General features: G+C 40.9%; 1 protein-coding gene across 5 annotated transcripts in view; it reads right to left on the bottom strand.

Moving 5' to 3' along the window:
• Positions 1-15721, bottom strand: part of Utrn (utrophin) — a 519634-nt gene that overhangs the window by 18137 nt on the left and 485776 nt on the right. For all 5 annotated transcript variants that reach the window (XM_041680416.1, XM_041680414.1, XM_041680415.1 and 2 more), the window contains 5 exons: positions 14682-14818; positions 9026-9064; positions 8759-8824; positions 7698-7763; positions 205-363 (listed from right to left, as the gene is read on the bottom strand). In XM_041680416.1, the coding sequence (XP_041536350.1) occupies positions 205-363; positions 7698-7763; positions 8759-8824; positions 9026-9064; positions 14682-14818 (467 nt within the window). The remainder of the gene's footprint in view (positions 1-204; positions 364-7697; positions 7764-8758; positions 8825-9025; positions 9065-14681; positions 14819-15721) is intronic.

Genomic DNA, 15721 nt, shown 5'->3' with positions numbered 1-15721 from the left:
GCTTCAAGCAAGAGAGCATCCACTCTCCATCAATAAAATCCAGCTGCAGCAGGCTCTCCTAACACCCCAGCCTGCTAATATCTTCCCAAATCTTGACCTTATTTGAAGACTTAGACAACAGATCCCAAAAGAGGGCAGGGAGAAACCATTGGCCTCCCTGGAAGGAAGAGGGCAGTGTGTTTTCTTCTGCTGGGGGTAGCGCACCTTTGCTCTTCCTCCAAGTCAGCAATGATCCGCTCCAATTCCCCACGCTCTTCCCTCTCCACGGACTTCAAGATCTGAGCTGGACTCTGTGGCTGGCTCATGGGAGACTCCCCGCCCAGTGTCTGGCAGTACTGCTGGATGAGGGCATGCTCATCCTCCCTAGGGAGACAAAGAAGATAGACAGCGGCTCACATCTGGGTGGTGAGGTTTCTGAGCACACAAGAAGCAAGAACAGTGATGCTTGGACTTGTGGCTGGAGTAGGTTGCCTTGAAACTTTGCGTCTCCATGGTATTTCTTTGAAAACTCAAGCTGGACATTCAAAGCTTGTGTATGATGAGTTCAACATTTCAAAACATGAGTGTTACCATCTGTGATTCTCATAATTCCCAAAGGGTTGTTCCATGCTAAAGAGAAAATAAAGTAAGACACAGCAGTTCCTATAAAGAAGGGCAATAAGTTGCTATAAATCAGGCTTAACTGGGTATATTCCATCTAATGGCCAGAGGTGGCATGCAACCCAAAATAGCCTGGAATGTGGTCTAACATATTTGTAGGTAACAACATAATACTGCAATGTCAAAAGGCTGGACATGCCCAGAAGCAGTTAATACAAAAGTTAAAGAAGTTAGAGGCAAACATATCACTTAAGACTACCAAAACAGCAGATTGAAAGATCACTGAGCCAAGAACAACCAATCTTCAGATTTGGTTGTAACCAATTCTGCAATGTTTGATAATCCAAAGGATTTATAACTTATTTTATTTCACTAAGAGCATAAATGCAATTTTACATGTTTATAAAAATAGCAATAGATACTTTGCTTGGTATAATCACAATCAATTTTTAGGACCAATATCCTGCACTAAGTCATTAATTGCATTTAATTCAGTGAGGTTCCCCATCTAATGATGTGACTGAAGCAAATACATCAGCAGTAGGGGAGCCACACAGCGGCGACAAAGTCAGTCTGTCTGCGGTGAGGAAAGGCTGGGTGTATCCAGCGGGCCTAGACCATCTTATCCTCCTTTTCAAGACAGGTCTAGTTGGAAGTTTTCAGCAAGGCATGATTGCCACATCTCCTGGGTCCTGGGATTGCAGAGCCCTCAAATACAGTAGATTTGGCCCATTTTGATAGTTTTTGGCAAGCAGAGGAGATAAAGGGCAAAACTCTCAGGAAAATAAGACGCAAGTGATGTGGCCACTGGAGTTTAAAAGGAACTGTCCTACGGTTGAACCTCCAGTGTCAGCCGTGTGGCTGCAGGGATCTCTCAGCATCATCTGTTGCCTTAGACCAGAGCAGGTTCTAGAGCATGTCCAAGGGGAACTTGGCAGCCCTGGACCTTTCACCATTTCACCTGGGCCTTGAGACTGCTCTGCTCTTGTACAGGTAAGCAGTATCAGATCCTGGGCAAGCACTCAGATTCTTAAGTGTGATACAAAATCCATCCTTAGCATAGTACACCTCTGCCCTGACAATCAGGGGTCTGAAACTGCATCTATAACTTAGTGTGTTCTTAGAATAAAAATGTGCCTCAGCATGAAGATCAGAGAGACAATGATGCCAAATGATGCTATGCTTACTGAAGCATCAGAGCAGGGTTCCAGAGACCCACTGGTGACTTACTGGGACTCCTTCCTGCATGTAGCTTCCGCCAGCCCCTAGAGAGAGACTGACTATACACACACACACACTGGAAGTACCCATGCATATTAGTGTGTATGTGTGCATACATATATGAATGTCTTAAAAATAAAAGTCACATACTTTGCCTAAGCTTAAATGCCTGACTTGACCTCCCTCCTGTTAAATGCCTTTGACCAGGGTCGTGAGATGGGCCATTTACAACAAAGGAAGAGAGAACAAATGAAGTGTGTGGACACCATAAGATGTGGAAGTGGCCATGAAAAACATCTCTTCACTTTTATTAGGAGATGCAAGGTCTCCGGGGAAACAAAAGAAGCCTCTATAAAATCTCCTGGTGTCCTGAGGACCAAATGATGAGAAGAACAGAAAAACGGGTTTACTACTATCCCTGCAAAGCTGACGGAACCCCTTGGCTATCCACACAGAGAAATGAAACAGAAATCTGGCAGGGAGGGCCAGCAAGATGGCTCAGTGGGTAAAAGTGGTTGCTCTACAGATGACCTGAGTTTGATTTCCAGGACCCACAAGGTGGAAGGAGAGAACTAACTCCCCAAAGCTGTCCTCTGACTTTAATGACACACATGCACATGCATTTGCACATACATGCATAACCACATAAACACTGTAAGGGAGCTGTGGAGGAACAGAGTATTTTCATGGTAAGAAGCACATAGCCACGTATAGGTTTGTGGGAACACGCGCGCGCGCACACACACACACATGCACACGTGCACGCACACTCACACAACTCATGACCAGAAGCCTAAGTGTAAACATTTGAAGAAGCAGAAGTAGAGATGAAGCCCTGAGATGAAGACCTCAACAACCTGGGACACCAGCTAGCAGCTGTAACACTTTTGGAGTTACTGCTCTCTCACATCATGAGGAAAAGGAGGCAGTAAGAAAAGCTGCAAGTTCAAGACTCAGCTAGCAGATGGACAATGTATCAGGATCTAGGGGACACACAATAAAGCAAATACAAAATAAGAACACAGCAGAACATACTGAAAATATTTCTTTTCACGCTGAAACATACCTAAGCAAGCAACTAAAAAGATGGGATATCCAAGAAAGAGAAAAATGTATATACCTGTAAATGTTATGTATTTTAAGGGTTAAACACCATAAGTAATCTGCTAAAAATAGAAGCGAAATGAGGAGTCATTTGCAAAGGAAGAAAAAGCTTTAGCCTCCTACTGTCCCAGACACTTAAGGTTCTACGACAGGGAGAGATGTGTACAGTTCTACCTTGGTCATTTACATGAGCAGAAAGCTCATTCATTTCCCTAGTACTTTATCCATGGGGAAAAGAAAGAATGATCAAAAATAGTACCAAATAGAACAGAACTAGATGGCAACTTGAGTTATTAAAATAAGTAAGGAGCAAATCAAAGGACCTATATACGCCTGTGGATAGTATCTGTAAATTAAAATCATAAAAGACTCAAAGTAATCGGCTTCAAAGGGATAAATAATAAGAAATAAGAATAAAAAGGAAGTGTGGACAGCAAAAGTGGCCTGAATGATCTCTTGGCTAGGAACTGGCCACAGATTTGGCCTACAGCTCCTCTGCTATTAAGAAGCACCACAGATCATTTATCCCCCAAAATTATTTAAGCAGACACCTGGGCCTGGGGATTATGTGCTTAGTATTAATACAAACCACACTTTGCTTTAAAAAGTCAAGCCAATGAGATGACCCAGAAAGTGAGTGCTTGCTCATGAACTGGGTTCAAATATCTGGAGCGTACTAGACTCCTGTAAATTGTCCTCTAATCTCTGTCCACATGTAGGCGTACATCTGCACACACATACACACACACACACATACGCACACGCACACACAATAAGTAATAAATATTTTTTAAAGTTGGACACTGGGAAATCTCTTGAAATTCTATTAGGAAAGCATTTTGTTGTCAACATTTCTGTGAGTTTCACCCTTTTGTGAACTTGATGGTGTATAGTGTGCTGTCATAATTACTATAGCCACTAACAGTACATTGTTATGTGTCTGGAAGAAAATTAAAGCCATCTCCACAAAAACATAAATGGAATAGAAATAATTTACACGTGGTATACAAATTTGGGCCTTAAATATTTTTCATAAGTTATTAGTTGTAAAGGTTAAATTCAAAAATAGAAACATTCTAGTCTTTTATTGTGTACAATAAAAACGAAAAGCACCCTCATTATATAGACGCTACATCATGCACCAGATTAGGGTTATTAAGTATCAATAGTATGTATCAGGCTGAAATAGAAAGTATTTTTTAAATGTAGGGCCTGCACCAAGAAGTATCATTAAATGAATATAATTATAGTGTATTTTTTGCATATAGTGAATATGATCTATGTTACAACATTAGTACTTATCACATAATGAAGGAACTGTGGTTCTCTTGATGACCTTTTAAAACCAATAGTTTATCCCGGGTTTCAGATTTACAAACAGGAATTCTGATGTAAACCATGGCCAAGCTTCGAACCACACGCAACAGTTCCCTCAACAGCAGAAAGCAGACGGAGTAAGAACCTCGGAAAGGCCTCAGGAACTGTTGCCTAAGGGTCCCAAGGCCTGGCTTCGGGCATTTCCCTTCCTAAGATGTGTATGATCAACTCTCCCTACAAAGATACTTAATAGCCTCAAAATTAATGCTCCCTTCAATCACCCAGAGTCAGGCTTTTGGCAAGATGGGGATTGCTTGGGATTGGATGTATGTGAGGTCAAAGACTGGGAAACTGGCATAGATTCCGGGCTAAGAAATTAGCATGATACATGAGGGTGCAATAAACAATGAAAGAGTTCATTGCGGGGAATGCAGAGAATGCAGAGAATTGTTTCTGTGGTGAAACTTGAGGATTAAACTCCAGGCATGTTTGCTATCACTGAAGGCACCACAACCACAAGAAAGCATTCATCAGTGGTTTTTCCTAGCTCTGTGGCTGAAGGGCTTTCATGGTGGGCAACTGCAAGCTCACCATTCCATATAGAGAGTGGAGAAGACACACAGCTGCAAGTCACTGAGCAAACATAACTTGGGGTCAGAGAGGATAGGAAGATTAGGTAAAGGTGGTCGCACGTGCCTGCCATCAAGGACACTTCATAGGGTGAGGCAGAAGATTGGAAATTTGAGGCCAACTTGTATCACATGGTAAAATGCTGTCCAAAAGGAAGGGGGGGGGGGTAAGGAAAACAAACTATCAATAAAAAACAGGACAAAATAACAACAAAAACAACAACAAAACAGGGTTAGTGGGTTCTAGGTACTGTCTCTTAAAAGGTTTTTATTATTTTAATTTAATTACCAGTGCACAATATGTGAGGATATACCAACTCAAACAGGGCTCTACCGAACAACTTACAACTGCACATCCATGTGAGGACGTACCAGCCTCACATTCATGTGAGGATATGCCAACTCCAAAAGGGTTCTACCAAACAACTTACAAACAACTGCCTCTGGAAAGGGGCTCCTTTGCTCTCCTGTATTCTAGGAATCAAATAAACATCTGTTGAATGAATTACCACATCAACTGGCAGCAGACTAAATCTATTCAGCTGCTAATCATCTGGTTATCTTCTCTGCTCTGAGACATTAGTGATAAAATTTGCAACAAAGTCTATTTTAATTTGAAGATAGTGTATATTAAATGCAGACATTTCCTGTACTTTGTTCACACCCTAAGATAAACACATGTTAAAGAAATTAGATTTTTATCCTAAGTATTAGTTTTTTTTTAATTTAATTCCTGCTACTTTCAACACTCGTGAGAATTTGACCGATTTAAAGCTATTTAAGATATTTAGTCACTTTATATGAAATGCTGACCAGTGTGTTACATAAGAAAGAGCAATGCAGATACTCTGCCAACTTGAGATCAATTGGTTTCTAGTTCATAACACCTGAATAATAATGCTGAAGCCATGACTATACAATGGCTAATTGCTAAGATGCCAACTTTTGACGTTTAAAATTGAAAAGGTTCCCAAAAGCTTCCATGTTTAAGCAAATCAGCTGTAAAAGACACGCAAGGGAAACATGCTTTATCAGAATGCTTAGCAAAGGGACTCACCCTGTGGGTCATGACCCCTTTGGTGGTCAAACAATCTTTTCAGGGTCACGTAAGACTATCTACATACCAGATATTTACATTATGATTCATAACAGTACCAAACTTAGAGTTATGAAGTGGCAACAAAAATAATTTTGTGGTTAGAGGTCACCAGAACATAAGGAGCTATATTAAAGGGTCACAGTATACAGAAGGTTGAAAACCACTGGTTTAAGGTATTCTACTTGGTTATCTCCACTCTCTGTTGGTGAAAGCTTGTAGGCCCTATGTTCTAGTTCTTGTCTGTTCCTCCTAGGCCTCTCTCTCTGCCTGGTCAAATCACATTGAGCCCATGAGTTGCATCAACTTGAAACTATGGAAGCCTTCTACACATCATCTCGTAACTAATGTGAAAAACAAGGTCAAAACAAACTCCAAAGAAAGACAATCTATTATAGTGCGATCATCAGAGAAAGCATTTGCCAAGAGCATTCTACAACCAAGCTGAAGGCGCACAGTGAGGAAGCCGGACATAAAATATCTGGCTCTGAAGCTATTTTATTTTATTTTTTTTTATTTTTTTACTTTTTTTTCCTTTAGATACTCTAAAGTCAATAAGGCTTTTCTCGCTTCCTAATAAAATAAAATATTTGCGAGGGAGTTACTTTTAAATGAACAGCAGGGGAAATATGCCTAAGCTGTGTGGGTAGCATTGCTAAGAGAACAGAGACTATGGAGAAAATGTTGGGAAGCAGAAAAAGCGGGATTTGCATAAGTGCACTGACCCTACGGATGTGCGTTTGTAAAATTATCATTCAGCGGCAGTATTATGAGCTGCAGAGATGACCCAGGTGGCAAAGGGCTGGCCATGCAAGCATGAGGACTTGAGTTCAGATCCCCTGCACTGCTGTAAAATCTAGGTGGGGTAGTATATATCTGCAACCCCAAGGCTGATGGGAATTGAAGAGGGCTGGGGGAGAAGAGAAAGAGATCCCTAGAGCCTATTGGTGGGCCAACCTAAGCAAATAAATGAGATCCATTTTCATTGAGAGACTGCTCAAAAGTGGAGACCAATTGAGAAAGACACCTGATGTTGATCCCTGGCCTCCACACACATGTGCAAACATATGCACCTACATATATATGCATACGCATCCACTCAAATACAAACATACAACACACATCTACATCCACAAAAATACTGATCAATACTATTATAAAGCAATCTGGTTACTCTAGAGCAGGTGAGCTGATTCATTAACATAAAAAATAAGTAAATAAACTAGTTCTTTTACATGGCTCAAAAGCATGAAATGTTAAAATGTGCATAGACTTCTTGGAAACACACATCAGCTTTGCTTGGGATCCCAACTCAGAAGCCATGGTCCATGAAGACTTGTTTCTGGGACCATAACACAAGGAGGGGGTGTTAGTCAACGAAGAACTTTCCCCATTCGAGAAGCAGGCTCCTCCCCGCCTTCAATGACTCACCACCAATGTGCCTGTCATCACTAATGTGACATGTTTCCACCATGACGTATTTTCCCTGTGTGCATGCTCCACACGCCCTATAAAGCCCACCATGGCAACCTGGTCATCTGTTTTCCCATCTTTGCTCAGAGGCAGTCATTGGCGCCCCTCCCCCCAACCCCGCCCGACATACTTCCCCAATAAATCTCTTACAGTAGATGGTGTGATTTTTGTGGCCTTCCTTGGCCCCAGTCACCACAACATTTTTTTTTTTTCACAGTGAAACCCTTTCAGGCAGCCTCAATTCATGATGCACTTACACACTTCCTGTGGTAGAGCTGCTGTCTGTCAGGAAAGATCCGTTTGTCCTCTCCATCTGGGCCAGACTGAAAATACAAAAGCAAGGGACTGAAATTGCGTGCCACAGCGGGCAGGTCCATTCATTATTTTTAGATCTTCATGAATTCTGACCACATGGAAAAGGGTCCAGATAGCGCACAACTGTTGAAATGAACCCCCCCTGGACTGGTGAGGCTCTTATCTCGCACCCCAGTCTCCTCACTGGGCTTCCGGTCCCTCTAGCCGGTCCCCATTGCAGTGAAGTAACCTTTACACACAAATCTAATTATGTTCCTCTTGAGTCTGAAGATTCACCATGATTTCTCTTGACCTAGAATGGGAGCCAACTCCTGAGCAACTGGGCTCTGTGTGTTAGACCACGGTTTCTGCGTTCCATGGTCTCTCAACTCTTTTCCCTTCTGAGGCTTGGAAAACAAGCCACATTCTTGTCACTGTATGTTCTCTACCAGGTCAAGTACCTTTCTCTAAAACTTTGGCTTAGTCTCAATTCAGCTCAAATGTTACCATTTTTTAAATGGTTCTTAAACTAGAGAGTTTGGACACAGCTGGCTTCTAGGCTCACCGATGGTTGATATTAAGCACTTTCCCAAAAGTTCTGCACACTACCTGCAGGTCTGTATTTTGCATTGTTCAGGGATTTAAAACAAATCCAAACAACCAGGCACTAACGTAAGTTTAATTACATACTGCAATTCATATGTGCACGGTCTCCTGTGAGGAGCTCCAATCGCTCCTTTCATTTACTGGAACTAGGTTATATTATCCGAATCCTGCCTGCTCAGTGTCTGGAGTCTCAGCAGCTTTGGAATCGCCGCCTACTGAAGTCTACTCTTCATAGACTACATAGCAGGTGTTTGTGATGTGTAAATCGCACCATGAAACGATAAAGGCCCAGGTTCCCCGTGTAACAGAACCGTGACTTGTGCAAACAGACAAGGTTTGTCAGCAGCATTTTCAACTACTACAAAAGCAGAAATGCTTCGGGGGCGGGGCGAGCTGGGGACGCCTATCCGTCACTCACCGCGTGGCGTACTGCTCTATCCGGGAGTGGGTGTCATCGTGAAAGAGCTGAGGCGAGTGTGAGGGGCTGTAAAGAGAAAAGAAAGGCGAGGGCTTTATCCTCAGTCTCGACAGAGGTTACCAGTTAGAAGGTTAGTGAATCAAGGAATCTGTCATGCAAAACAAACCACAGGCATTGTCACCCAGGAGGTAAAAATAGTAGCGGAGTCCCCTGTTAACACTCCTGCTCGGAACGCCCCTCCTGTGCGCATGCGCAGTGAATACTCACTCATAGTGCTCTGGCCACATACTGATGAGCGTGATAGGACTGCAGAGAGGGAGAGGGAGACAAAAGTCACAGAACAAACATTTAGAGCGAGTTCAGACATGAGCGGAAGGAGTAGGGTTCTCAGTCATCTCCCATTCACATGTGGCTACCTGATATTCACCATCAGGAAAATCCAAAGCAGTTTTCATGGCTGTTATGACAACACGTATTTCAAGACAGTAGTCACATTTCAGAATAATCAGACTAAAAAGATCAGTAGGATGTGGCTAAAATCGCCCCAAATTATACACTGTTTAAAGATAATGCTCTAGAACATTCCAAGGGAGATACAATTACATTTTTTGCTTTTCTTGGAGAAGAGACTTGAATGAGAAAGGTGAATTTATCACCTAATTATTAAACGATCAATATCAGAATTGAAGTTAAAAAAGGGTTTTCTGGCTCTTCATTCAAAAATATAACGGTTCAAGTTATGTGTACACCAAGTTCCTCAACTTGAGATACACCGACAGCGAAGTCTTCCTCCTACTCAGGCCTACGCAGAGTCCAGTCATCAGCTCATTGAGAGCAGCTTCTTTAGGACAGGACAGACTTCCATCTAGGTTGGTGTTACCTAGACATCCACTCTAGGAAACCAGATGGGCAAACGTGTTCTGCTTGGCTCTAAGCTTCCGTCTGACCTGCAACAAGTAGGCGGCCCTAATCTTTCAGGTCACCTGGGAGCCCCAAAACATTCATGAAATTCCATGGAAACAATTCATCCCAATTAAAACGTAGTTTAAACTCTAACTTTTGAGGAAAGGTAATGACGAATTACCCAACGAATGCAGAAACTTAAGAGGACAAAGAAAATGATTACTTAATCACATAATGTGTTTTCAAAAAGCTAATGCTGATTCAAGCAAAATCATTTTAGATTTCCTTCTCTATTATATGTACATCCTTGAGACATAGTTAATGATCTCGTTATCTCCTGCTATGAAGCACAGGACAATGCGTGTGGGGCAGAAAATAAAGGGATACAAGGTCATCTTTGGCAGGATCTAAATTTCCTTAGACCTACTTTCAAAAATGAGCATTCAACCTGTATGTCTGTCAAAATACCTATTCTATAAGTAGAGTTAATTGTGTATGTATGAAGTCAAAGCAGGAACAATGGAGCAACGGTGTTATCCTACACCTTTAGCACATCAGAACTTTTCATTATCCCTGAAATAGGGATGCTAAATGTCAGGAGACAGGTAGATCTACACCCACTTTCTAAAACAGTAACTGTTAAGAGATCATTTTTAAATTCAAGTGTAGGACAACACTTGATATAAGCTTTCAACAGAAGAACAATGCCTACTGGTGTGTGTGTGTGTGTGTGTGTGTGTGTGTGTGTGTGTGTGTGTTCGTAAGAGACAAAGCTTTGTGGAATGGCTTAATCAATTCTTTAGAAGGTAATTGCTGGCACAAAAGTGATTTGTGAACTGAGACTGGAGGGAGCAGAAAACTGGGCTGAAGTGTTTCCTAAAAGACAAACATTGTTAAGGGAAAACATCAAATAAAGGAAACAGAGATACACAATCGAGCTGGGTTTCTTTTCCTTTAGGGGATTTTGTTTGTAAGGAGAAACTGTGACAAGTGCTCACACTTAGTTCTCTGGGAAGAAAGAACAGACAAGTACTTCATACTTAGGACCTGCAGTTAGGGAGGTTGAGCTCGCTTGACAAGACTGCTTGTCTAGCATACGTGAGGTTCTGAATGCCATCCCCAGTCTCCAAATATAGGGACCTAGATAATAAATACAATAAAGGCAACTTCAATCTGTGAGTGGCCAGGGACTTAATAATGGAACTTCTTGTTTTTCAGTGACCATAGAATATGTGAAGAATCAGACTCTAAAATGTAAATGTAAGTCTCTGAAACCCAACATAAACTTTAAAGAACGTGGTGACCCTTTCTTTAAATGACCTAAATTCCTAGCAGTCTCTTCACACTTATTGTCTTTTGTCTCTTTAGTCCATTTGTCCCAAGGCTGGTGACTGATCCTACCTGTAAGGTCATGCCTCCTGCTTTAAGAGCAGACCTGGCAATCCCTCTGCCCTGTCCCTTGAGACAATGAACTGACAAGCCCCCCTTGGCTCTGCTTGGTCCTTATCTCCTCAAATGTAATATGAAGGTATAGACAAACACACTTCCTTATTTCTATCATGTGGAGCTATTACCAAGCTCCCTGACTTCTCTGTCTCTCTGGATTGAGTACTTCCTGTGTCCACCATGCTGGCTATGATGACTCTCTTTGTCTCTTCCACTTTTTCACCTTCAGGGAACCTTTTTCTTCAAGATTTATTTTTATTTGCCTGCATATATGCCACTATATCTACACCATGGCATATGTGTGGGGATGCGTCTGCAGGTCGGAAGAAGACACTGGATTTCTTGGAGCCGGAGATACGGGTGGCAGAGACCCGACAGACATAGTTCTCGGGACTTGATCTCAGGTCCTCTAGCAGCTAGTGCTATTAACCACTGAGAAATCTCCCTAGCTCTCAAGTCAATTTTCATGCTTCTATAATGTTCTCCTTACCTCACATCCCCACCGTGTTACCTCCAATATGATGTATTGCCCTTTCTAAAGCTCCACCACCTCAAGACACCATCATGGCTTCCGTGGTAGCAAAGCCCCCTCACTCCTATTAAGGCTCATTTTCTGAAGGGTAATTTTAGGCTATTACCATTTCTGAACCATTGACCACCTTTTCTTCTTTAATATTGCCTGTAAACTCTTGAAGTCCCCCACAACTCTCAGAATAAACTCTGTAGACATTGGATAAACAGACCCTTTATTATCTGGCTTTTGTTTCTCTCTCTCTCTCTCTCTCTCTCTCTCGTTTTGTTTTGATGCTAGTTTTCTGATAGAGCTTCAATCCAGGCTGATGAAAATGATTCATTTGGCCAGTAGGTCTTTTCCTCCATCTCCGTGCACCCCAAATTCTCAGCACATGACTCAGGCCGGGCTAAGCATAGCTCTCCATCCCTCCCGGTCCTGAAAATCCATCTTCACAACTCCATCTGCAATGAGTGCCTCTTTCCACAGTTAAATTCACTATAGATCACTTCGCGCAATGCCAAAAGCAGAGGTCTCTAGTTCTTTTTTATCTTTAGGGAAACAAACCAAATTCTAAAGCCAATAGTAATCCCCTAGAACTCTCAAACTACGTCTACAACTATCTTAGCTTATTTTTCACTTTATTATGAATACTATGCTCTTTAATTTTACTCATTTATTCCCATTTAGAAAATTCTTGCATACAGACTTGTAAATTGAACTGAATAAGCCTTAGCATGGACATGCTAGTCCTTGTCAGTTATCAGTGTTTCTTCCCGTAAAGGCCCCTCATGTATGCTGGTATAGCTAACTACCAGACAGATGATAAAACACGACATTTGCAGAGACAAAAGAGAAATAAGCAAAGGAAAATTCCATAAATAGCTTCACTGCCTTCGCCACTTCAGTGGTTTTCTCCAATGTTCTCCTCCCACAAGGAGGAGAATCAAACATTTTTTTAAACTACCCACTCACATAAATTGTTCTACTGGAAGATTGAGTGACCTTGCAGCAGGAAAGGGCTCAGCAGAAAAATGAACTACAGCAAATCCACAGAGCTCGATGTAGGATTTGAAGAAGAAAACCTGCCCACACTGTCTAGTACCTCATAAATCTGTTCAAAAGGGATCTTGGGGCATCCAATTTAATCAGATGCCCCTTCCTTTCTTCTGCATGCATGCCTCTTGGAAAATGGTGGAAAATTTATGTTAAGCACAGTGATGCATTTTCAGCATAGTATGTCAAAATCAGAAAATAAGATTTTTTTTGCATGCTTTTCTGATCATTTTTACTTAAAAATACTTTGGAGGCCATGAAGATGGCTTAGTCAGTAAAATATAGTTTCTACAAGCATGAAGCAACTGAATTCAATCCTTAGAACCAGCATAGAATCTGGGCATCTATAATTCAAGTGTTTAGGAGGTGGGGATTGGATGATCCCTGGGACTTGCTGGACAGCCTGCCTAGCTCAGTCATCAAGCTCCAGATTTAGTGAGAAATCCTGTCTCAAAGAATACGGTGGCAGCGATTGAGGAAGACAACCCTTGTCAATCTCTGGCCTCCACACACACACAATATACGCACTTGTGCAAGCATACACACATACACTCAAATTGAATCTGATGATTATTTTGACAATGAAGAGCAAAGTCTTAAAAAATGTTTAAAAAGAGTATGACATATCCATCTCTTATGTGAACGGTGGATATAAATGACAGCAATTCCTCCAAAAAGTGCAAGGCAACATTGCTCAGTACAAATCTATCATATTTCTTCCTAAACCCCAGCACCACATGCTAGTATATCTACAACATTATGTACCCTAAGTAGCTATTGCAAAGGTAAACTATCTGTTATCTGAAGAGAAGTAAAAATTTTCAGGTGTTCAGCAAGTCAAACTGTATTGCACACAAAAAGACAAATTCTTAGTACTCAAACTTTGAAGACCAAAGCATATCCATAAAAGACCAGAGGATAAATACTTTTTGTAAATATATTTAAAGAGCTTCTTTTAAAATAAAATAAAACTTATTTTCATGTGTTGTGTGGAAACAATTAGAAAAGATTACATTTTTGTAGGAAGTATATGTACTCGTTTGGGTGTGTGCATGTGTACATACACATATGTGTGCTGGCCAGAGGTAAACACTGGGCATCTTCCTTAATCACTCTTCGCCAAGTATTTTAGGTATACAGGTGTTTTTTTTTTTTTTTATCACACCCAAGCACACGACAAAGGCTGCAGTTGAAATATTCGTGTAGATACTTTAGAAAGAGATTCAAAGATTTAAAATCTCATCGACTTTGATCTCAATAGATAACTGCCTGGTGATTTAATATACCCATCATGTCTTTGGGCTCATTTTAAAGTCTTTTCCCTTCTTATTTCAGGCTCGACATTCGTTTGTTTTCTTTCTCAGCCTTATTACCCCATTGTAATTTTGCTCTCTTATAACTTTCATGAATACGCTTGTCAACTCAAAACGCAGATCTTAAGCAATTTTGTCTATTTCATATAATGTCTCAAGTTGGTGCATTTTGCTGCTTTCATCTTCAAGAAGACCAAGAAGAAACATAAAATGAGATTTCGGAATAGATTTGTACTTGCAGCACAAGATAAAGTATCGCTGGTAATTTATATTAAAAAGATGTAAAATGGCTGGGACTCTGACTCAAACGGGGAGCATTTATCTAGCATGTGTGAGGCTCAGGGTTCAATCCCCATGCCACAAAACAAAACAATACTAAAAGGTATTATAACAAAAACATTGAAACCGCTAAAAGGGAAAAAAAGAAATGGAAATAAATGAAAGAGAAAATGATACCACAATTTGACTTAGATATTTCTTAAAAAACAATATGAAAGTTCAGAAAAACTGGCTGTGACAGTATTAATGAAAATAAAGTAAGGCAAATGAATTGCTGTTGGAGACCTAATTTACCTGTTTCAGAATTAAAAATTTCACCAGGACACAAATCTCTTTGGTGCCGTGTAATTTGTTTTGTGTTGTTAGCATTAAAAATAAAGAGCTGTAAATGTTCACGGATGAGGATGGAACTCACGTCTCTAAGTTGTCCCCTTCCAGCACGGTCTGGACAGGCAGGTAGCCAAGCCGAGGGTGTTTGGCAAAGTACTTCTTGGACCTGAACTTGTTCTTCAGCACCTTTGTGAAGTCTCGCACATCTTCCCCAGATGTTGTCTATGAGGTTGACAAATTCACAGTACGCATTACAAATCAAAGGCTATAACAACACTACAACAAAATCTGAACAGGTATAAGATGAGTATTATTAAATGCCAACAATTTTGGTCACTTTATATATTTTTGGAATGCACAGTATCATGAAAACAAATGACAATTGTGACTCTCATAAAAATATATTCAGTGATGATTCCATAATTTTTCAAAATTATGTTAAAAGTAAACCATTAGGTAACTGATTGATCCAATGTTTAAAAACTTGACTCCAAAACTAAAGTTTTGGACAGTGTACTGGTAGGTTTCTATCAGTAAGCCAATTTCCTTCTATAAGGTGTAGTGACAGTACAGATTAAATACTTCTAATTAGGCTTAAGACGCCAAGGTTAACATTTAGCCCATGCTGGCTCCTGACAAGTCACCACACATTCTAGTTGGGAGAGAAGTTCAAGCTGCAATAAAGAAAGGGCAGGGGACATAGAAGTATGCGTCTGTAATCTTAACACATACAAGAAAGAGACAAGAGGATCTGAAGTTCAAGGCTACCCTAGGCTAAAATGGGAGGTCCTAGATAAAGATCAAAGGAGCTGGGCATGAAAACAAACCAATTAAATGAACAAACCTTTCTAAGCAGGCATGATGGTGCATGCCCATAATTCTATGATTTAGGAGATGGAAGCAGGAGGATTAGGAGCTCTAAGATAGCCTGGGTTACATGAGGCCAGTCTGGGCTACATAAGACCCTTTGACGGGGGTAAGTAATGAGAGAGAGAGAGAGAGAGAGAGAGAGAGAGAGAGAGTCAGTCATGAAAAGAAAGCACAGTGCCTTCTCTGGCCTTTATTAGAAAAAGAGTCTGTAAGTTTCTTTCCTTTCTCAACCACATAAATATACTATTATTCTAC

Source organism: Microtus oregoni, unplaced genomic scaffold, assembly GCF_018167655.1.
Source record: "Microtus oregoni isolate MIOR12 unplaced genomic scaffold, Mior012 000033F_ref0000390, whole genome shotgun sequence".
Classification (NCBI taxonomy): Eukaryota; Metazoa; Chordata; class Mammalia; order Rodentia; family Cricetidae; genus Microtus; species Microtus oregoni.
The sequence above is the reverse complement of the archived record's forward strand: the minus strand, read 5'-3'. Positions and strand labels throughout refer to the sequence as shown.